We start from the raw sequence: 24,770 nt of genomic DNA, 5'->3' as shown, positions 1-24,770 counted from the left end.
ATGAACATGAAAATATTGGAGGTGGAAGAACTGGACAGATCCCATAGACGTCCGTCAGCCCACCAGGCTACCCCGTCCCTGGGATTCTCCAGGCAAGAACACCGGAGTGGGCTGCCATTTCCTTCTCCAATGCATGAAAGTAAAAAGTGAAAGTGGTGACTCTTAGCCACCCCATGGACTACAGCCTACCAGGCTCCTCCGTCCATGGGATTTTCCAGGCAAGAGTACTGGAGTGGGGTGCCATTGCCTTCTCCGTTAATATGCTCTTTAGTTTCACTAATCTCTAATCATGAACATGAAAATATTGGAGGTGGAAGAACTGGACAGAGGGTCACTTGTCCCTGGCTTTGCATACTTCTGGAGATGCCCTAGTCCCTGCTGGCACACCCAGGACGGTGGCTAAGGGTAGCTGAAGAATCCAATCATTCTAAATGTCAACACCATTCGCAAGTAATTTCAGATCCTTCCCCCTCTGCAGTGGCCCACATTGGTCAAGGGTTTATATATCCAAGGAGAGGCTGCTACCTAGTACATCAACGTAGTCATGATTTAGTGAAAAGAGTCCTGGACTAACGCTAGCCTGCCTGAATATACATTTACTGAGCTTCTAACAATGGTTCAAGGCCTTACTGGGCACTGGCTATAGGAAGATGACCAATGCAGACAGCTGAACTTTTGCTTTCAAGGCTCTCATGGAGTACTGACAATGACAAACACAACCTGATACAATGTATTAGGTAAAGGCCATAATAGTTATCAAAGAATCTTGGGCGTTCAGAAGAAGAAATTCTGGGGTTAGAGGTGCGCGTGAGGCGGGGAGTTCCCGGAGGGCATCAGAGACAGAATTTGAGCTGGATCCGGGAGGACAGATGAGTTTAAGCCCAAAAGTGAAGGACTGGCAGAGGAAACAGAATAAGCCAAGGCGCTTTGGGACACAGACCCCTTGCCCGGTGCTGCAGAGACACACAAGCTGGGGCAAGGAGATTTACATCTCTGGGCCTTGGCTCAGAAACCTGTGACAACTGCACCAGACTTGCGCTTGGGAACAGCTGGAAAGATCTGTGCTGCTTTCACCAAAGCTCTTGCCCGCGGTTAAGGCAGGAAGCCCTGGGAGGCGCGCCGGAGGACGGAAGCTCTGTAAACCCGGCTCTCCACGCCTCCATCCTGGCTTGCTGGAGTATAGACACACCAGCTCCCAGAGAAAGAGGGAAGAACGAGACCGGAAGGAAAAAAACAGAAAACTCTCGGGGGCAGGGACGGGGGGGCGTGCGCGGCCTGAGTCCGGCCCGGGTGGTGCGCGGGCCGCGCGGCCACAGTGGTTCCGGGCTCGCGACCGGGCGCGCTTCCCGCCGCCTTCCGGCCCCGCGCGGGGACGCTGAGGCCGCGCTCCCACCTCCCCTCGGCTCAGCCTCGCACCTCCCGCCGCGTCACCCGTCCCCGCTCCGGCTCCTTGGGGGCCGCGCGGTCCGGGCCTACCCGCCGTCGGGCCACCTCCTCCCTCTCCGGAGTGACGAATCGGCGCCCGGCTGGCAAAGTACTGACATTCGGGGAGTTTTGAGGGACGTGTGGAGCCTGAAAAAAAAAATCCTTGACGGTACTAAACACCGCCGCGTCCCCACTGGAACGTTTATTTTTCTGAAGAGAGTCGACTGGGGCCCGGAAAGGAATTAAGAAGAGTGTTGAAAGTGCGAGCGCGGAAGCTCGGGACGCCAGGGGCGGGGCGTGCGCGGGACAAAGGGAAGCGAGGCCGGAGCTGCGGGCGCTTTTTCTGCCCGCGGGTGAGTGTTTCCGACTGGGCCCGACTGGGTCGGGGGCGTGGAGAGGCGTGGGGGCCCGGCTTGGCTGGGGTTGCTGGGGGTTGCTGGGGTTCAGACTTGGCCGCGGGACCAGGGCCGGGGGCCGGCTGCGGCCTTTCTGAGGCCTAGCGGAGCGAGGGTGGGGAGATGGTCCCACCTGGGGCTCCTCTTGGGCGGCCGAAGTGCCCCTTCCACCGACCCCGCGGAAGTGCTCCAAGCGCTTCTGCATGCTTCTCTTCACTAGAGTAGCTGGTAAAGTGCACCTTCACATCAAACCTAAAAGGGTCGATCTCAGAGGAAGCCCTTGGGGCAAGCTAAGCCCGTGGTCCTCACCCCCAGGAAGGTGGTTTCCCCTTGTCCAGGCAGCGATCTGAGGACTCACGGTGTGGCTTGGAGTGAAGAGCGGAAGCTCGGCAACAGTTTGGCCAGGGTCTGAGAGCCAACTCTTGACACTTGCTGACTCTGTGTCTTGAGTCAAGTTACTTATACTGAACGAGACTCCTTTTTTCCCTCTGTAAAATGGCAGTAGCAGTACACGTCTCGTTGGTAGTGTGACTGTTAAACCAGATGGTGTTAAACTTCTCCAGGATTTTATGCCAGGCACCGGGGATGCATACAGTGGTGGACAAATGTACGAGATCACTCTTGAAATTAATGGTATAGCACAAGAGATCAGTAATTTTGAAGTATTAACAATAAAACATGACACACCAGGGAGCTTGTGGCAGTTATTATCAGGGCCCCCCACAGCAAGGCCTACTGGATGTTGACAGCCCACCCAAGCTTGAGCAGGAAGGAAATCTGCACCAGACTCTGGTTTCCTGCCTGTACCTTCAGGAGAGACGGGAGACTCAGGTTGGGCCGTTGAGAAAATAAATGATTTCTTTCCACTCCAGGCCTCTTACTCATAATGCTCCAGAAATGCCCTTAAAATACAAAACTGGAGCAAAAAAAAAAATCATATTTGTTTCTCATAATGTTGGATGAAAATAGTAATCATAGAAGTTATTTGCCTTTTTTCTAAAAATGAATGTTTGTCTCTTTGTACACACTGTGTGTAATGTATAGTGAGGTAAGGAACAAGTTCACGTGTGTGTGGTCATGTCCTGAGCTAGTGTTACTAGGACTGAAGTTGGTAAGAATTGAGCTAGGTACTGGGACAGCAATAATGAATTAGCTGGTCCCTGTCACCATTCAGCCCCCATATTAGCAGATGTAATATGATATCATTGATCTGTGTAAATTGGAGTACAAATGAGGAAACATTTAATTTCGTACAGATACGTCCAGAAATCTCCATTGAGGAGATATGTTTTGAGTTGAGCTAAGAAAGATCAATAAGAGTTTTTTCCCATAGACTCTCGAAATTTATTCCCAGCGGTTATGAAGCTATTTACCATTATGTTGTTGTTTTTTAGTCGCTCAGTTGTGTCTAACTCTTGGAAGCCCATGGACTGTAGGCTACCAGGCTCCTTTCTCCATGGGATTCCCCAGGCGAGAATACTGGAGTGGGTTCCCGTTTCCTTCTCCAGGGCATCTTCCCAATCCAGGGATTGAACTCAGGTCTTCTGCATTGGCAGGCGGGTTCTTTTACCGCTGAGCCACCGGGGAAGCTCCATTTACCACTATAAGAGAATGTGAATTTATTGTCACACCAGTTACCTTTTCCACTGCCTTCAGGAGTAAAATGCAGTTTTACTAGAAAGAAGTTGTTATCCTAAAAGGAAGGCAGAGCTATGGCTGATCAGGGAGCTGTCAGTGTCTGGTAGGCCTTGTTGAGGAAGGCCCCAATAAATACATCATATTCTTTTGTCACTATATTTTTACCAATTTGATTAAATGTTTACATGGCATCAGCGAAACATTTTCCATACGAGAGGTGGCTCAGTATCAAAAAACAAAAAAACTTGCAAGTACATGTCTAATTTTACTTTTTAATATCCCCTGTCATTTGTTTTAGTCATTTAATTCTGATCAACTAAGTGACCTAAAGAACTAGTAAAATATTTAAAAGGCTTGATTACTAGAAGATAATGTAATTTTACAAAGAAATATCAAACTACCCTATTCTTTAGAAAAACATTCTCTTATGCTTGCTGAGTTTTGATTATCTTTATTTTTCTTTTTTTTTCCTTTTTTTTTATTTTAGTGTCTCAGATTCATTCTTAAGGAACTGAGAACTTAATCTTCCAAAATGTCAAGTAAGTTTCATTTTTTATATTTATCAATCTATATTAATAAGAGACTAATGCCCTAGCAAATGGGAATTCCAAAATACTCTCATTTTTTTTTCTTCAAAACAGGACCATTGGTAGTTTTGTTGCATAGTATTATATCTCAGTTGTTTACAAGAAGTTATTTATTTTCTTTCAAACAGAAAGACCATCTTATGCCCCACCTCCCACCCCAGCTCCTGCAACAGTAAGTTTTAATTTTCTTGTTAATGTAATAGCCAAGTCTGGCCTTGATACAAAAACCCAGATGTCTTCCAGTGACAGTCACTCAATCATCACAGCAACAGGATGAAAAATTCAGCTAAAAAACAGCACTTCCTACTAAATAAAATAACTCTGCATCTTACCTTGAACCAACCCCAACATTTAAAGAAACATACTACTGAAATGCCAACCTCCTATGCTCAGTTCTTTTTTTAATTAGAAATAAGTGGCAAATTTAACACTTTTATTGTTCATCTCTATTAAGATTCTTGAAAGCTAATATGAAATAAATGTTCATTCTGGCACTTACTGTTTTTAAACCTAACCTTCAATTGGTTACATTTTTCTCTTCCTATCTGTATATAATTTTCACATTAAATCAAACAATAAAGCTTCCAGTTCTATATTACCTTATTGTAAATCTTTATTTTCAAGCTGTTCAAGTAAGGATTTCATTATCTGTGGGTCAGATCCTGCTGTTGAGTTTTATGCCATAAATAATATTTTATTGGATTGAGACTTGATATGTTTCAAAGTGTATAAATAATAGTGAACTAGATTTTTTCACCCAGCAAGCTCTGGCCCAGCTTGGTCAGCATGTAAAATAATTGCCCAATCCACAAAACAGATTTAACAGTAACTCTTCAGGCCTTGCTGAAATAGATTCCTTGTTATTTTTTTATTTAAAGACAAAAAACACTGTTAACATTGACCATATCCTACAAAAGAAGTTCTTTAACTAAAGCTGTTAGCCCTCCTTCCATACTCCCTACCCCTAAATTTCAGGCTAGCTTACTAATTAGGGCCTTGTGAAACTTTGTTTTCTCCACTAGATAAACTACTTGTATTTACTAACCTTCTGCTGTATGTTTCAGTTTATCAACAATTTGTTTTTCCTTAGTAAGATGCTTTTAAAAAGGGATACTGTATCACATCTCAACTTTATATAATGTACAGTTTCTAAAGTTACTTCCAGTAGATCTTAAAGTCCTGTGTTTTGGTTTATTTCCTTTCTTAAAGAACATTTCTTACTACCATCTCCTTGGCACTCTGCTAGTGGCTATACAGGTGGAGTTGAACAATTGAGATTCCTGACCTCAAAGAGCTAACCATGTACTTCATTTTTGGAAATGGTATAATTGCAGTGTTTTAGTTTCAATTTTTTTTTAAGTTCCCTTAATTTTCTTACATTATTGCTTCATAATATTGAACAGTGATTATCATTGCGTATGCAACCTTTGAAGGTGTCATTTTGACGCAAAGACTACCTCTAACAGCGTATATTGTCTTGAAGACATTAATTTTTTTGAGATAATAGAAATAGCTCAGAAACCAACCCTATGATTTCTTAAATGTAGAAAGGGATATTTTTACCTTTCTTTAATCATACTTCTGTACCATTATAATTTTACATTACACATAATATATAGAAGACTAGGGGTTAGTACATCCAACAGAATGGATAGTAAATGAGTTATCCTCCTTTATTTTATTTCCATTTCTTCTTCCACCACCATCACCACCACCACCACCTCCACCCACCACTACCACCCAAATGTACCACTCCAAGTAATATACACTTCTTTTGTGCCTTTGATACTTCATCTGTGTTTTGCCTACTTATATATGCTTGATTTGCGTCTTCTATAACTACATAGACTAGAAATTGATCACTTGTTCTCTTGTAAAGAATATCAAATAATTGATCTGCTTGAATGTCTTTTTGGGACACTAAGGATATGTGCAGTGGCATGTTTTAGAAAATTGTGTTGATAATAGCTACAGCTTAGTTGGGATGTGTTGTTTATTTTACAGTATACAATTCAGCATTGGTATTAATTGCATGTTAAAATGAAGTTACTGTCACTCGTTTTGATTGACTTTCATTAGGTCAGATACCTTACTTTTGGTCTCTCTTTGCCACATCCTTTTTATGCCCTATGCTTTGATTCTTATGAACATTGGATGTCATTTTATTAACCACGAAGGGCACTGCTATATAAGAGCCCATTTGTTATCACATCAACACATAATTTACAAAAGCTGAAAATTCTGTTGCTCCAACAAGCAATTGTGGTTGGAAAGAGCTAGGGCTGTCAGGAAATCAGATGAGGAAAGAAAGTTCAAGTCTGTCTACTAGAGAAGTAGTTCATATTAAAACAAAATGCAGAAACTGTTCGTGATTGACCTGTGGAAGATGGATCAAAGAAGAGATGGAAGAGAAAACCTTTAAAAGAATGACTGGGTTAAAAAGATCAGACAGTACCCCCAGAATGAAACCCATGCATTTCTTACAAGTCTTTGTTTTGAGATCATGTATGTGACATCCATTGAATCCCACATGTTTTTTTTTCTATTGATGACTTCTGGCTTCCTGATTTGAATCTCTTCTCATTTCTCACACTATATAAAATGATTAAAAGCTGTCTTTGGAAGCAGTCCATTTCTTGTTTTTGTTTTTGGTAGATAAGTGCATTGGTGGCATTCACATGACTGTCAAATAAATCATGTTTTGTTTTGCATGTAAAGTGTTTTCAGACTCCTAGTTTATCACATTTCAAGCTTTCCAATCTCAGACATATATCGCAAAGTTGTTATTTCATATATTGACCATAAAGTGATCCTGAATGTTTGAGACACTTCAGTGTATTGCTTATCCTGAAAGACAAACACACATTCACACTCATACAAACATCACTGGCCCCTGCAAAGAGACAGAAAGAGACAAAAAAAAAACAAAAACCACTTGCAGACTGGTTTTTCAATGAAAAAAAAGAACAATTACAACACATCATTGCTTGTTTAAATTCAGGTTGCTTTTGCATGCCATATGCAGATCATTTTTCATTTCTGTGTTTTCCTCGTTTGAGCTCATTTCTCATTCGTGTTTTTGTCTCATTTGTTTCCATCAGCAAATGCCCAGCACACCAGGGTTTGTGGGATACAATCCATACAGTCATCTCGCCTACAACAACTACAGGCTGGGAGGGAACCCGGGCACCAACAGCCGGGTCACGGTAGGAGAATCAACTATTACAGCATCCAGCAAACAACTGGAATTGACCAGAGATGCCTTCAGGTTTAGGTCCTCTTGAATCATCAGCACAGCCATTTAAAAAAAAAAAATTTAACCTGGCTTTTAGATTATTTTAAATATTCATTGTACAATCTTATACTGAAAAACAAACAAAAAGAAATTAGTGAGATCTGGATATGTATATGGAAGAAAAGGAGAATCCATTCTGTTTGGTGATTGGTAAAGATAAAGCCTTGGGCACTTAATACTAGTACTCTATGTAGACAAACCTAGGATTTCCTATGGTTAAGTTGCCCTTTTTGAGGCAAAGAGTATCTTTCATTTAAGGTAATTGGCATTAGGCTCAAGAACTATATTCTTAATAAAGACTGGGCTTATAGACCTGGCCTTTTTGGCCTATCCTACCAGTTTGAACTGCTGCACACAGTTATTTGTCTTTTGGATTTAACAGTTGACGTAACTGAGATTCGTTTCTCTCCAGTTAAAGATATTTGTGCCAATTCAAAGAATTGCAGAATGAAAGATGAACGAAATTAATTTGAGTTACCAGACTATACATATCTACAACCAGAAGTACATTTATAATTCAGAGGGTAAAGGATATGATTTCTGAAACTTAGATGTTTCACTTAAATAATCAGCCTGAGATACCAAAATTGGATGATGTACTTCAGACTTTTTTTTTTTTAACTTCAGACTTTTTATTTTAAAATTATCTTTAACTTCATTTAAGGAAATTTAAGGTACCCCAAAAAACAAATAAGTATAAAAATGATTTACCAAAAATAGATAAATCCAAAAGCCAAATGCCTACATACATTGGAATGTGATATTGGTAAGAATTTATACAACCCAGAATGGCTGTAAACTTTTTAATACCTGATTTTTGTTTGCTGTATTCAAAAATAATTCAATTAGTGTGACTTCAAAAAAGCCCTCTCACCCTGTAGTCAAGCTAGAGCAGAAAGCTTGTAACTACCAAACTATATGTCTATCTTGGTAAGCATATTGCTTAGCTTGATAGGTTTTGTTTGTCTAAATATTTCATTGTTTCTGCATAATTTGTACTTCATAAGCATATCAAGTTTTATGTGCCATGCATATTTCATGGTATCTGAAAAGAATTCTGACAAAGTGTGTGTATGTATGCATTTTACAATGCATACAATTTTTATGTGCATCGGTACTTGTTTTTCCCCTGGCCTGAATGTGTTGTTTGACAAGTGTAATGGGTGGCAAAGTTATCAAATGATAAAGAGCGTTTTAACTTAATTAAGGGGCAGAATCAACTTTGGATCGTTTATGTTAATACAGAAAATTATTCATGGGTAATAATCAAAAGAATGATTACATTTTAATAGCTCTATACAGTCAGCTCTTGATTATCTATGTTGATGGAAAAGTAATGGTGGTAATGGTAATATTAGAATCGTTTGTATTTTATTTTCTGTAAGCATTTTGTTCTCAATTAGGATGTATCTGGCAATCCTTTGTTAATAAAGTGGTATCATTCAATGGAGACTTTAGCAGGAATAGGAAAGTACAGTCACTGTCTCAGAAAGTACAGTCACTGTCTCAGGGCCTTGGCCAGTTACCTGTTTCTCCCCTTTCCTTCTTGGGGATGTTGGAACCCAGTATTTGGAGTAAGCGCTAGCTTTAGGGTAGATTAGTATGGGAAGGCTGCTGGGCATGCAGATGTTGATGTTCTGCTTCTTTATAGTTGTTTTATTTGTATTATTGTCCTCTCAACACCATATTGAAGTGTAATCCAGGTGCTATGTAGACTTGAACTGAAGGGAAATGTGGAGGCTTTTAGCCTGTGTTAATCCTTCAGCTTTTAGTGACTTCTCAGGTAATCATTCTTTACAAAAATTATGCCTAAAATTTTCTACTACCTTTTTTTAATTTGTCTGTTTATTTAATTTAAGCTCTGTTAGGACTCAATAGATCTGATTTTGATCTTTATAAAAGTGTTATTTTAATATGACCCCATTTACTTTGTGGGGGAGCTTCTCTGGTATTATTGTCTGCAAATCACCTTAAGTCATTGATTTGAAGGAATGATTTGATGACACCCTGTGGAGTAGCTTCCCATAGGATCTATGAACATGTGATTTTCCCGATGACTCCCGTAAACTTGAAGAGTTTTCAGACAATAAACACTTTATATATATAAGCATGTTGAAACCTTTTGGCGTGCTTATGGTAAGCTATGAAGTGGAATTCACTTCTAGTCAGTTCTTCATCAGATGCTGATTAACCTTCTCTTAAGTACCTATGTGAAAACAGATTGAGACAGAATGTTAAGAACAGTTCATTTCTGTGCTTTAATGGGAATTTCATCCCAGAAGAAAACCTTGGATAAGATCTTACCAGAGAAGCAGCTTAAAATTTGGAAGAAATAACACAAATCTATCAAGTAGCCAAAATTTCGCAAAACCATAGACTTTATTATTCGTAGGGGACCTTCCTCTGTTGTAAGCAGTTTTAACTAGCATAATTAGTTGTTTTCCCCCGACTCATTGCCATTTGGAGAGGGGGACAGTTGCTGCTGGAGGTAGGTTTCCTGACAGCAGCAAGGAAGGAAACAGCTGAAAAAGGAGACATGCCTTCCAAAATCATAACTATCAGATCATTTAATTAAGGAACCAACAGTTTTTCACACCTCAAACCAGGGGATTATAGCAAAGCAGTGGTTATAATTGTGTACAGTGCAAACTGCTTTTTTGGGGGGAAGAGTAATGTTTGAGACATTTTAGAACATGTCTGTTTGAGATGGATAATAAATTAAGACTGTTGAGTGATATTAACCTTTAATGTTCTGAAAACCAGCTAGAATTTAACTTTGTTGTTATTGTTTTGCTTTGGTTCTGTTTGTATTTGTAAATTGACTGGTCAATGTAATGAAAATATGACCTCAACATGCAGATGATCCAGGTACCTTCCTTTGGGAGAAAAAAAAAGAAGCAAATTCATTGTTATAAAATGCAGCTCTTTGAAAAATATCAAGGAGCAAATATTATTGTAATTTGTTTTTAAAGTGCTTTAATTCATTTGGAACCCACTTCATGAAATTCTGAAGGTTTGTGTTGGCTGTGGGTTGTAAGTGCTTTCTAGTAACTTTATGTATGAAGAATCAGACTTTTGTGTGTTTCTTGCTCTGAATTCATGACAGAAGGTTAGCTTTGTAGAAATCCACACCCACCCACCAGAGAACTCCTACTGCCCTAAGACAGATCTCCTGCTGGCTGTTCGTACTGCCACTGTTGACAGTTTCCATCCCCCACGTCTCGCTTCACCCTGCTGCCCACTGCTGGCTAAAAGCAGGGTTTGTCTACACAGGCATCAGCATCCTGTGTGGTAAGAGTGCACGGGCGATGTGGAAAGAGAGGAGTACTGCTGCAGAGAGGAAATGCTTTCTCATAAGCTCCTGTATGAAGAAGCAGTCACTGACAAGTATATAGGGCTGGAAGGAGACCCTTCTCATAGGGAGAAGAAGCGTTGTTTGAAACTGGTGGAAGGGGTACAGACACACTCTTCCCTGTGCCCTTGGATGAAAAATAAGGTTAGACTTGGGGTCTCAGCTGAGAATTGCGGGGGAGGGGCGGTTCCCTCTGGTTTTACCACAAGAACACATAAGTGCAAGGGAGCAAAATGTCACTTTAGTTTTCTTATAAAGATTTGTTGATTCCTATCTTTTGATAATTAGAAGGAAGCCTTCTTCCTTCCCAGCCTGGCAGGAAAATCAATATCAGGAGTCTTCCAGAAATGTGGGGGAAACAAATATAAGTCAGCCATGATTTGATGCTGGGCCCGTGATCAAATGCAGCAGTGTGTGCAGAGTTGTGAGTAGGTTCAGAAGCAGCTCTCCTGTCCTGGAGGTGTGTGTGGGGTGCCCACGGGGCTGCCTGGTCTCCTGCCTGGATTTAGCCTTTAGAAAGAGCTCATCTCCTCTGTTTCTTTCCCTTTTGCCTTTCTCTCACCCACTTTCGTCTTTACCTTTTTAAAAACTGTTTTTCTGTCTCCTCACCTTCTGTTTCCCATTTCTTTTTTCTCTGTCTTCCCCACAAAAACCAGCATTTTAAAAAAATTAAGTGGAGTTTCTTAACATACACTCTCAGAATAACTTAATTAGGCCCTGTTTCTGTCATTTCTCTGTTCCTGGTAAACTTGTTCACTCTTCTGCTGTGACTAGGAGTACAAAAAAAGCATGACGTCAGTGCACACTTCCTAATCTCCTTTATTAAAAAAAAAAAAACAACTAGATATGGGTATAGAACCTTAAGAAAAATAAAATCTCTAGTGATAACAAAGAAGTAAGAAGGTTTTTTGTCTGTTTTCATTTTTTAATCTAGGGAGTAGGTTTTGTGGTGGTGGAGTTGCTCATGTGGAAATGTGTTCCTGAAATGGTACAGATAGTAAATAGTCCCCAGTAGGCAGTGTGAGATGTGGTAAGTGCTGATCGGGTTCAGCTTCTGGTGAGATAATCAAGTGTTGACTGTATATGTAACGGTAAATTAAGCAAAATAAAAGGATGCCAGGTAATGTCCTAAATGTGGGACATTTGATGTATAACCATATATTTTTGCTGTATGGATAATTGTGTAATATTTTATTTGTTCTTACAGCCAGGTTGTCAAAGCAGTGGCAATAAACTGCTAAGTAACATATTAAAAAGCTCTGTGCTTAAAGTCATTTTCTTTATTTTCTTTTGATGTGAACGTTTCTGAATTTACAGTGATAGCTATTTTCAGTGGAGAAAATATAAGAATCTTATATCCATGGACGAGTAGAAGAAAGGCGCATTAGAATTTTTAAAGGGACTCTCTTTTCAGTTTGCTGGTGAACTTCTAGCAGTTGAGTAATGAATGTGTTTAACTCTTTTCTAGGCGTCCTCTGGTATCACGATTCCAAAACCCCCAAAGCCACCAGATAAGCCGCTGATGCCCTACATGAGGTACAGCAGAAAGGTAGGTGCCCTGGAGCCAGAAAGGAATGAGGACTACAGTCTTTGCTCTTTCCTTTACATCAAGGTTCGATGGACTTAGCCGGCCGTTCTGTGCATAGTCAGAGCAGAGGATACAGGATTCCAGTTGATAAAGACATTAGTTCTGATTCAAAATTCCAGAACTAAAATCCAACAAGAAAATGATTAAATAAACAGTTAAGGGCCTCCCTTGTGTTCCAGTGGTTGAGAATCTGCCTACCAGTGCAGGGGACAAGGGTTCGAGCCCTGGTCCCAAAAGATCCCACGTGCCACCGAGCAGCAACTCCTGAAGCACACGTGCCCGGAGCCTGTGCTCCCCAACAGCAGAGAGAAGCCCGCACACTGCAGCTTGGAAGTACCCCTCTCAGTGCAACGGGAAAGCCTGCACAGCAGTGAAGACCCTGCACAGCCAAAAATCATACTGATATGTATGAGGATATAATGAACAGTTAAAACACTTAGGATAAAGTTGTGTAGCCGACATTGTGTAGTCTTTTGGAGAATACTTAATGACATGAGAAACATGTTAGGTGGAAAAGAATGCAAGTACTGGTGTCTTATTTTTATAAAAAAATAGGAAATACATGTTAGTTTGAATTTTTTTAAAAAAGCCTAGAAGACAATGGTTATCTCTTAACAATCAACTTATGGTATTTTTTATTTTCTTCATACTTTTCTTGAATTTTTCTTTTTTTTTTTTGGTGGTGGCAAGGGGTGCTGAACCTCCATTACTCTCAAAATAACAAGTATAGCTGATATCTTTATTAAAGATGAGCATTTACCTATTTCACCACTACATAGAAATTTTGAAATTTTTGGTCATAATTACTAGATGTGTAATTGGACAAAATGTTATGCTATATTATGCACAGTAACTTCTTTCCTTCTAAACTCGTGAATTTTTAGAAAGACATAGATATAAGAGTTATCTCATCCTAAGTGTCTGCAGTGTTTGGAGGTTTCTGAAATCTGCTTTAAAGTAACCCAGCGGAGGACCCTTGATAATTGTTGCAGCAGGGTGCTGGGAACATGGGTTTTGATACTATTCCTTGTGCCTTTGTTGATGATTAAAGTAAAGGTTTCCATATTGAAAAGTATTTGTAAAAGTCTAAAATCTGAACTGTTTCCTTTTCAAGGTCTGGGACCAAGTAAAGGCTTCCAACCCTGACCTAAAGTTGTGGGAGATTGGCAAGATTATTGGTGGCATGTGGCGAGATCTCACCGATGAAGAAAAACAAGAATATTTAAACGAATACGAAGCCGAAAAGGTAGGATGGGAACTACGGTGGGACCGGTACAAGTTAAAGTTCGTAAACACTTGCTTATTACTTATAAAAGAAACATATAATCTAATCAGACAGCTGAGGCTTCATCTGCCTGGGTCAAGTCACTCAATTTCTCTAGACTTCAGATTCCTTATCTGTAAGAAGGAGATAGTTATCCTGTCTTTTGATGTTCAAATGAGATAATGTAAGTATTCTTTATAACCTGCACAATATTAATTCTAAAACAGAGAAACATTTGAATTTCAGATAGAATACAATGAATCTATGAAGGCCTACCATAATTCCCCCGCGTACCTTGCTTACATAAATGCGAAAAGTCGTGCAGAAGCTGCTTTAGAGGAAGAAAGTCGACAGAGACAGTCTCGCATGGAGAAAGGAGAACCTTACATGAGCATTCAGCCTGCTGAAGACCCAGACGGTAAAAAAAAGTGGGGCTTTCTTTATGCTTTCTCTGAGAATTAAAATATGAGAACTCTCTTAAGTTGAAGTTTTGTTTCCTATCTGAAATGGAAAACAAAGCATAATTTAAGTGCCATTTCAATATTTTAAATAATTATTGGGTGTAAATTCCCCAAAGAAAAAGAATACCCTTTTTAGTACAGAAAATAGCAAAAACTACCTATTGTTTATCAAAATCTTTGTGCTCAGAATGCATGAAAGGCTTTTTTAGTTATAATCAGAATTTTACCTCAGCTGCTTTTAAAAGTTAAATGCCTTCAAGTTATTGTTATTGGTTCCTTAAATCAGCTGAGTTAAAGGCTCTTAATTGAGAAAGTTAATGAATGGGAAGAGACATTTTGAACTCTGGTTAATTCAGAAATCCAACTAGAATTTATAAGTACAACTCATAATAAAACTTAAAAGGGTGCTTTATTGCTTAGTCGCCAAACTTACAAGGGTGCTTTATTGCTTAGTTGCCAAGCCACATTGGATCTTTTGCGACCCCATGGACTGTAGCCCGCCACACTCTGTCCGTGGGATTTCCCAGGCAAGAATACTGGAGTGGGTTGCCATTTCCTCCAGGGGATCTTCCCCACCCAGGGATCAAACCCATGTCTCTGCTTGGCAGGCAGGTTCTTTGCCACTGAGCCACCTAAGAAGCTCTGCGAGGGTGCACACCTGCAGATGTTACACACACACACGCACGTGTAGCAGAGCTTCCTCATTGGCAGTCCATGAAGAGTGTGCAGGTGTGCTCGTGCACTTCTGCTTCTCTGCAGCCAGCTGGGGTCTGAGGCTGCAAGGAGCTTCAGAGCTAGCCACCTCCAGCTATGAGTATACTCATCCACATAATACGCATGCTGTACAAACCATTTTCCTCATGTGCTGCTGTGATGTGGAAGAGGTTGGAAGCTCTAGCTGCAAGCAACAGAAACATCAGGAAAATAAGTTAAGATCCCATTTTAAAGTAGTAATAACAAAAAGAAGCTTGTAAGGCCTTAAAGAAGAGACCTTTAAGAAAAGACACACTAATACCACCTAAAGAATGAATAAACTGAAGTACTTGGAGAGAAAAGCAAAAATGAATTTTTAAAAGAAATTTTCATGAGGATATTGACAAATATCCTCATAAATACAAATCTAATAAACATAGAGACTAGAATAGGGAATAGAGACAATAAAGCATATTAAGCAGAGTCAGCGGTGCTACAGACACACGAGCATATGCAAACTCTTAATTGCTCAGATTAAATGATTAATGTAAGAAAAAAGCACAGAACTAAAAAAATAGAAGAAGATCCAGTTTACAAATAATTGGAAGAATGGGAGGTCAGTAATAAGTGGGAATAAAGACTTGCAATGTAGAAGCCATAAGTAGGAATCAGATGAAGTTTTCACTAGGTGACGGTAACAAACAGCATGAACATGGTGGGGGACTGAAAAAGATTCACTAAGGAATAGTCTTGAAAAGAGAACCCTTTTCTCTATTTCTCAGACTTCTGCCCATTATGTTTTTCAAGTTTAAAATAGGATATTAGAACTAGAGCTGGCAATAAGAAAGGACAGTAATAATTAAGGTGCCAAGATAAAGATGACTTTAGACCTTGGACTTTATCCCTCAGAACAAAGTAGAAAGAGGAAGACTTGGGGGGTGGAAATGTACATAAAACCAAGAGGAAGGCCGAAGGTCCACAAATACAGCAGCTGCTCACTCTAACAGAGAAGACCTACAAGCCTACAGGACATAGGCAGTTATCCTCACAAGATAGTGAAGGCTTTTTTTTTAGAAAGAGAATATTCATGAGATAAAGTAAATACCTGGTGAATTAGAAAATATAAACCTACCCTCCCCTTCACCAAAAATAAATCAGACAACTGAAGTGCAAGGAAAGACAGGTGCAGACTTCCTTGGTTAAGTTTTTGCCCTCCCAATGCAAGGGATGTGATTTTGAGCTCTGTTTGGGGAACTAAGATCCCACGTGCTGTTCAACGGGCCCAAAAATTAATAAATTTTTTTAAAAGGGAAAGACAAGCCCGTATTGCTAAGACTTTATTTATCAGAGATCAACACTGGGGACATATGAAAGAAGAACAATAATAAAAAGGAAACCTAGATGGATAACCTAGCACAAATGTATATAATCCTAAGTGTCAATATGAAAAACTCTCCCTTAAGAAGTAAAAAAGTCACAGAATTTTTTAATGATATCTTTTGTTCCAGTAATTTTAATTTCAGAAGTACATATTCTAAAGAAATTACTTGAAACAAAAATAATTGGCACAACAGTTCATAGTGGTGGTATTTCTGATAATAAGAGTTTCAGTAACTACTTAAGTAGCAAATATTAAGGGACATGCTAAAATGACGCAGCAGCACAGTTAGGGCCTTTTCAGTAGAGTTTCCTACAATGTGGTCCCCCATCTCAGATAGAGGAACATTTGTTTTAATGTGTATTGCTTAAGAGTAAGTGCTTTTTTAAAAAGTTAGTTGATTTAAATAAAAATATTAACAAATAATAGCACATGTTGTTAGCAGATATGTCAAAAACTGGTAGTGATAAGAGCAAAAGTTCAGTTCAGTTCAGTCGCTCAGTCGTGTCCGACTCTTTGTGACCCCATGGACTGCAGCAAGCCAGGCCTCCCTGTCCATCACTAACTCCTGGAGTTTACTCAAACTCATGTCCATCAAGTAGGTGATCCCATCCAACCATCTTGTCTTCTATCGTCCCCTTCTCCTCCTGCCCTCAGTCTTTCCCAGCATCAGGGTCTTTTCCAGTGAGTCAGTTCTTCACATCAGGTAGCCAAAGTATTGGAGTTTCAGCTTCAACATCAATCCTTCCAATGAATATTCAGGACTGATTTCCTTTAGGATGGACTGGTTGGGTCTCCTTACAGTCCAAGGGACTCGCAAGAGTCTTCTCCAACACCACAGTTCAAAAGCATCAGTTCTTCAATGCTCAGCTTTCTTTATAGTCTAACTCTCACATCCATACATGACTACTGGAAAAACCATAGCCTTGACTAGACTGACCTTTGTTGGCAAAGTAATGTCTCTGCTTTTTAATTTGCTGTCTAGATTGGTCATAACTTTTCTTCCAAGGAGTAAGCGTCTTTTAATTTCATGTCTGCAGTCACCATCTGCAGTGATTTTGGAACCCAAAAAGTCTGCCTCTGTTTCTACTGTTTCACCATCTATTTGCCATGAAATGATGGGACCGGATGCCATGATCTTAGTTTTCTGAATGTTGAGTTTTAAGCCAACTTTTCACTCTCCTCTTTCACTTTTATCAAAAGGCTCTTCAGTTCTTATTTGCTTTCTGACGTAAGGGTGGTGTCATCTGCATATCTGAGATTATTGGGATTTCTCCTGGCAATCTTGATTCGAGCTTGTGCTTCATCCAGCCCAGCATTTCTCATGATGTACTCTGCGTGTAAGTTAAATAAGCCTGACAATATACAGCCTTGACATACTCCTTTTCCTATTTGGAACCAGTCTGTTGTTCCATGTCCAGTTCTAACTGTTGCTTCCTGACCTGCATACAGGTTTCTCAAGAGGCAGGTCAGGTGGTCTGGTATTCCCATCTCTTGAAGAATTTTCCACAGTTTGTTGTGACCCACACAGTCAAAGGCTTTGGCATAGTCAATAAAGCAGAAATAGATGTTTTTCTGGAACTCTCTTGCTTTTTTGATAATCCAGCGGATGTTGGCAATTTGATCTCTGGTTCCTCTGCCTTTTCTAAAACCAGCTTGAACATCTGGAAGTTCATGGTTCGCGTATTGCTGAAGCCTGGCTTGGAGAATTTGGGGCATTACTTTACTAGCGTGTGAGATGAGTACAATGTATGGTAGTTTGAGCATTCTTTGGCATTGCCTTTCTTTGTGATTGGAATGAAAACTGACCTTTTCCAGTCCTGTGGCCAGTGCTGAGTTTTCCAAATTTGCTGGCATATTGAGTGCAGCACTTTTCACAACATCATCTTTTAGGATTTGAAATAGCTCAACTGGAATTCCACTACTTCCACTAGCTTTGTTTGTAGTGATGCTTTCTAAGGCCCAGGCAAAGTATAATAGTGTAAGAGCAAAGGTAATAGCTACTAAAAATAAACTTGTATACTAGACCCATACTATATGTATATGAACTTGAGTGAATAGAAATATCGTGTGATACCTTTATACACTGATAACAAATGTATGTGTATAAATTGATGAAAATTAAAAGTGAAATTTAGAACTAAACATTTTTTAAGGCCTTCAGTTCAGTTCAGTCGCTCAGTCGTGTCCGACTCTTTGCGACCCCATGAATCACAGCACACCAGGCCTCCCTGTCCATTACCAACTCCCGGAGTTCACTCAGACTCATGTCCATCGAGTCGGTGATGCCATCCAGCCATCTCATTCTCTGTCGTCCCCTTCTCCTCCTGCCCCCAATCCCTCCCAGCATCAGAGTCTTTTCCAGTGAGTCAACTCTTCACATGAGATGGCCAAAGTATTGGAGTTTCAGCTTTAGCATCAGTCCTTCCAATGAACACGTTATTTTAATCTGATAAAATATATATGCCCATTTGGGAAACTGCTCTTACTAGAGGTAATGTTTTTTCTGCAGTAGACATTTTCCTTACTTTGAAGTGCTACAGTGACAAAAACACCAGAAAGTTCCTGTGTATCATCAGTTGTAAAAGCTTTGAATTACTACCCAAAGAGTGAAATATTTGGCAAAATCTATACTGCTGTCACGTGCAGCCTTCATGTTGATTTCCAGGCCAAAGACACTTAGTTCTGTCTCATTTGTGTTTCAGCCAAATATCAGATGCACATCCTCGTTTAAAGATTTTGTGAGAAAAACCAACATCTTGGTTGGTGAACATATTGTATCCTCTGTATGGTTTTTATCAAGTGACTGCCCTGGTGCTCCCTTGATGCCCTTTAAACCCACTTATTAGACCAGGAAGGACCATGGCTCCTTTGTAACTAAGTGTTAACATTGTTACACTCTCCTGATTATGGTAATTGGCAACCTGATTTCCAGATCATGTTGTTTATTCCAGATTATGATGATGGCTTTTCAATGAAGCATACAGCCACCGCCCGTTTCCAGAGAAACCACCGCCTCATCAGTGAAATCCTTAGTGAGAGTGTGGTGCCAGACGTTCGGTCAGTTGTCACAACAGCTAGAATGCAGGTTCTTAAACGACAGGTCCAGTCCTTAATGGTTCATCAGGTAAAGACAGAAAACATTTGTTATAGTAAGATCGGCCTGTGCCATAGGTGCCTGGTAACCTGACTGTAGACCATGCATGAGTGTGCCTGTTAAATATTTATGTCCAGTCTAACCTGTTCCTGATTCAGGGAAGAGGCTGGAGGGAGTAGACCCTTCCCAGAGAGTTAATAAGTTTGTCATTAAAACTGCAACAGGGAACCTTTGACGGAAAGTGTATTTGTTAAGAATTTTGAGACATCCTATCAACCTTTACTAGCATACTAAATATTTTTCTTCCAAAACATTGTGGAGAGCTGACAGTATTGTCTAACTTACTCTTGTTAATGAGTCATTCTCTCTGTGCTGCATTTTTACATTTTTTAAATCTTAGCACATTATATATAGTAAGAAATTTTAAAAAGCAAAACACTTATCACACTGTGAAAAAGTGTGGACCATTAAAAAAAAGAGACATATTTTCTGTGTTTGACATTAGCTTTAGAGAAGATAATTTAGTAGTAAATAACAAAACCTGATCTTACCTTTTACAGCGAAAATTAGAAGCTGAACTTCTTCAAATAGAGGAGCGACACCAAGAAAAGAAGAGGAAATTCCTGGAAAGCACAGACTCATTTAACAATGAGCTTAAAAGGGTATCAATTTAATATGTTAACTATACTTGTATCACTGTGTCTGTTACTTTTTTTCCTCATTCTTTTTTCCAAAATAGTGTTTTTATGTAGAGTCATTCACTTTGAAACAGGGTTAACTTTGTCATAGGTGATAAGATCTTTACTTCATAAAATAATTTCCATTTTCTGGCAATGTTGCAATAGGTTTGAAACATTTTATAGTATACACATTCAGTGAACTAGGCCTGAAACTCTAGAACCCTCTGATATTTTAAACTCTGATATACTTGTGAATTATTTTCATTGCAACTTATTCATCAAGTGTCTTCATTAGCTGTAGCTCACAGTTTGCACGTCACATGAAAACAAGTAAATATAGTGTTTGGCAGCCTGAAATATAGAAGCTTTGAATATAAGCCATTGCTTTCAGTGTTGCTTCACCAACTCTTCTTTAACACTTGATACTACATGGCTACTAGGGCAACTTTCCTGTAGACACACAGGAGCTTGGTTTTTTTCCTGCCATATATGTGAATATAGTTCTTAGCCAAGAAAACCCACTTGTGAAATAATTTCTCTGATTCAGAGATTGTAAGAAAAGAACATTACTAAGAGAGTGTTTTGTTTTCTGACTACTAGTTGTGTGGTTTGAAAGTAGAAGTGGATATGGAAAAAATTGCCGCTGAAATTGCGCAAGCTGAGGAACAGGCTCGAAAAAGGCAGGAGGAAAGGGAAAAAGAGGCAGCAGAGCAAGCTGAGCGCAGCCAGAGCAATATTGTTCCTGAGGAGGAGCCAGCAGCGAGTAAGACCGAAGAAAAGAAGGAAGACGAGAGCATTCCGATGGAGACAGGTAACCTGCCAGTTGATTGCAGCATAAATGTTGAGGGTTTTTACAGCTGTCTTTAATTCTGGTTTTCCTTTCTTAGTGCTTTCTGGAGGTCACTCTGTTAATCTTGCCTCTTGACTTATTCTCCATATGACATACGCATTCTTTCTTCCCAAATCTTAATCTCTTATAATGGATTCACTAAAAGTGTTGGTATTGGTATAAAATAGCAGTGATGTGTTGCCTTTAGTCTGGCTGTTTGAGGTCTTGGGTATTTGCCCAGATTGAGTCATATCATTCCCTGACTTGGGATATAAAGTATTGAATGTAGTGGTTTAATGGTTAAGGGTACTGGCCTGGAGGGCCCACAGATCTAGGTACTTCACCCCATGCTAGCACTGTGACCTTCAGTCTAGGTAAGTTAATTTCAGTTTCCTCCTTTGTAAATATTCTAGCACCCACCTCTTGAAATTGAGTTCCCAAGGATAAAGAAGCAGATGTACATAAAATCATTATTACTGGATTTGACATGGTATTGGCACTCAGTATTTTAACCTTTATTGCTAAGATTGTTTAAATAGCATGTGGTCCTTGCTCTTAAGATCAGTCATCTTTGGTATCCCCAAAGATGAGTTAGGCAAATAAAACCTGCAGGCCAAATCCTTCCTGCCACCTATTTTTATAAATAAAGTTTTATTGAAACCATTTATTTACACATTATCTGTGGCTGCCTTGGGGCTCCAGCAGTATAGTTGAGTAGTTGCAACTGAGACAGCATGACTCACAAAACCTGAAAATTTTCTATCTAGTCTTTACAGAAAGTGTTTGTTGATTCCATCCTAGAAAAATTCATACTTCCAGTTCTCCTGATTTTCCTGACTAAAAGCATGCCTCAAGGCAAACAATAACATGTAAAGCTTACATGAAGTACTGATTAAATCAATTATTGGTTGAAATCTTGGGATCTCCCTGTGTGCTGTTTTGACCCTGCCCAGTGCACTGTGTAGTAAACAGAACTGAGCTGGAAGTATGGGAAACACAACCAAAAGCTCCCTGGACTGTCATTACAAGAGCTGAGAGGGACCATAGTCACCCTTGGTGCTCTGCTGACAACTTCTGACTTGACATCTGGAAAACATTAAGTGGAATATGCTATCTTTACCAGATATTTCTGCAGAATGTAATTCAGCAGATTAACATTTCAGATAGTCAGATTTTAAGTTTAATTATCTGAACTTTTTTCTGTTTTGTGTGAACGTGTTTTTTATCTTAACAAATTTGGAGCATCAACACGTTTTGTGGTTAAAGCGAGAGCATGAGAATGAAAGTATGGTTCCTTCACTCATTTGGCAACTGGAACACCACTCAGTCCTCTGCCGCTGTTTTGTCGTCTATGAATAGAGTATGCCTATAGGAGAGTATACCTGTAGGTCTTTGGGCTTCCCAGGTGGCTCAGTGGTAAAGAATCCTCCTGCCAAGCAGGAGGCCTGGGTTCAATCGCTGGGTCAGGAAGATCCTGGAGAAGGAAATGGCAACCCATTCCAGTAGTCTTGCCTGAGAAGTCCTGTGGACAGAAGAGACTGGCAGACTGCAATACGTGGGGTCACAAAGAGTCAGACACAACTTAGCGACTAGACCACCACCACCATAGGTCTTTACTCAAATTTTTATCCTCCTAGCTGAGGAAAAACAAAACTGAAGAAAATCATTTCAGACTATTGGAGCAATAACAGAAAACAGCCTACCATGACTTATAACAAAATACTTTATCAGTTTTAAAGCATTTCCTTACCTGCTTTCTCACTCATTAATCCGAGCACTTCACACAGCATTGTCCAAAGAAATATGTCCCTGTGTAATTAGAAATGTTCTGCTACCAACTCTTTTTAATGAAATTTAAATGAAATTAAGTTTAATAAGTCTTCAAACACCAGTGTGCACTTTAGACTTAGAGCACATTGAAATTTGGAAGCTAAATTTTCAGCAGAAATACTTGATCTGTATTTAGGTTCAAAATTTACAGTTAAGAAGTCGATTTTTTTCCCAAATTCCAACTTGTTTTAAACATGCTGAAAGTTCCTCGGTCACGCTAGCCCATCTCAGGTGCTTGATTCGTGTATTCATGTACAGTGAGTGGCTGCCTTACCATTGGATGCTGCAGCTCTGGACTGTCAACACAGTTAGAAGAGTAAATTTTTGTCTGGGAACTAACAGTGACCAATGTGTGATTACAGAGGAGACACACCTTGAAGATACGACAGAAAGCCAACAGAATGGTGAAGAAGGCACGTCCACTCCTGAGGACAAGGAGAGCGGGCAGGAAGGGGTGGACAGTCTGGCAGAGGAAGGGACCAGTGACAGCAACACTGGCTCCGACAGCAACAGCGCCGCTGTGGAGGAGCCGCCGACAGACCCCGCCCCGGAAGACGAGAGGAAGGAGTGAACGCTGCCTTGCTTCATGTGTTCCACACGACTTTTTTAAATGAAAACATGTTTTTTGAGTTTTAATGGTGTTATGTGGTTTGTGTATTAATATTGTTCTTGTCCATGTCACACCACCAAAGGCTTTTGGACCATTTAGCATCAGGAGCTGAATGGCACAGTCACCTTTCGTAAGCAGTTGCAAAGATGGTTCTTTGGAGCTTGTTTCTAGCCCTCAAATGCTGAGAGCCTCAGAATTCAGATTAACTGAGAAAATGCCCACCTCTTGTAGAGAATTATCCTTTGATGCTGCAGAATCTACTTGTACAAATGCCTTCCTACAGCTCACTTGGGTGCTTACCAAAGCCATAGCTTTAAGCCTTCCCAGTCCCCATCAATAGCTTCCTGAAGGTCCGCTTTCATGTTTCCTTCCACAAAGAGCAGCTTCTTGAGAACGTCATCATGTATGAGTATGTATTTGTTCACTTACCCTGTTTTATGTTTCATCAGTGTCAGATACCAAGAGTTGTGTTAATGTGTTGCGTGTACCTACAACCACACTTGGATTGTATTGATCCAGAAATAGTCTCCATAGTTAGTTACTAGCTTATGAAATAGTCATTAAAGTGAACATGGCACCTATACACTTATCTATACTGCCTTTTGTTATAATTAATATTGGATATGTTCTGGTGAGAACTCATCTTTATTGTACAGGGGAAAAAATACTTTTTTTCCCTGAGTTTTCCAAAGACAGAATAGATCACAAAACTGAAGGAAGTAAATATTCTTGTAATGGAATATATAACTTCAAAATGATTAGCCCATTCTCGAAAGAAAACAGCTGGGAATTAAGGTTCATCCACTGGAAATTGTTTTACAATAATCAAAACATTTAAAACCTCAAGGCTCAGGATCCCATAGGTCAGAGCCAACCTTTTTGATAAACTCTTAGTAGAGTCTTAGAGACTAGAAGCAAGATAGTTTGTGACACATCTGCGTTCTAAAAACTAGAATAGATTTTTACTGAATAGTGGTTTAACTGATGGTATATGTTTCTTAAAGGTCCAAATGTAATAAGAAATGGAAAAAAGAGTCTCAGTGTTTTTAATGCACTAAATATTCTTATGCACGGCAAGCTTATAATTTTGTTATTATAATGTAGTGGCCTTTCACAGCTGTTAATGAATTTACTTATCCAGATAAGGTCCTGTCTCTCCAAAGTACGTCAACTGCTGTAAGTAAGTTCATTTGTACAAGACACTTGAGAAAATTTGTTTCCTTATACTGTAGTCATGTCATATGGTCTTCAACCCCAAAAGTAGTAAATTTCTACATTCACATATGAGAAAAAAGTTTTACACTGAAAAAAAATATGTCCAAATAAAGGTAAACCGTTTACTTACATGTAGATAGCTTGTCTATATGGACAAGACTTGATGTATAGTGAATTAACTGCGATTGAGCTCGCAGCCCACAGTAACTATGACTTTGTCCAGCCTCCTGAGAGTGAGAGAAGGAAAGGAAACAAAGATGGAAACACCCTTGGTACCCGTTTTTTCTTAAAAACACGTGAAATCTTTCTCCTGATTTCTTTCTGAATCAAAAGCTAATTTATCAGGGACTTCTGGTGGTGGTCCAGCGGTTAAGAATCCACCTTCCAAAGCCAGGGAGACAAGTTTGATCCCTGCTCAGCAAACAGGTCCCAC

At 39.8% G+C, this 24,770-nt stretch overlaps 1 protein-coding gene across 1 annotated transcript; it reads left to right on the top strand.

Annotated features, from left to right (window-relative positions):
- The first annotated feature begins 1,225 nt into the window (after positions 1 to 1,225).
- On the top strand, positions 1,226 to 24,156 carry SMARCE1 (SWI/SNF related BAF chromatin remodeling complex subunit E1). The gene is made up of 11 exons (XM_055407815.2): positions 1,226 to 1,778; positions 3,946 to 3,997; positions 4,174 to 4,217; positions 7,147 to 7,251; positions 12,161 to 12,241; positions 13,395 to 13,526; positions 13,791 to 13,962; positions 19,031 to 19,203; positions 19,734 to 19,835; positions 20,454 to 20,664; positions 22,875 to 24,156. Exons 2-11 carry the CDS (start codon positions 3,991 to 3,993, stop codon positions 23,081 to 23,083), a joined length of 1,236 nt encoding a protein of 411 aa, XP_055263790.1. The 5' UTR covers positions 1,226 to 1,778; positions 3,946 to 3,990; the 3' UTR covers positions 23,084 to 24,156.
- The last annotated feature ends 614 nt before the right edge of the window (positions 24,157 to 24,770 follow it).

This window comes from Moschus berezovskii, chromosome 20 (assembly GCF_049115385.1).
Source record: "Moschus berezovskii isolate FMDL1 chromosome 20, NW_MosBer_1.0, whole genome shotgun sequence".
NCBI lineage: Eukaryota > Metazoa > Chordata > Mammalia > Artiodactyla > Moschidae > Moschus > Moschus berezovskii.
This window is presented reverse-complemented; position numbering and strand designations above follow the sequence as displayed.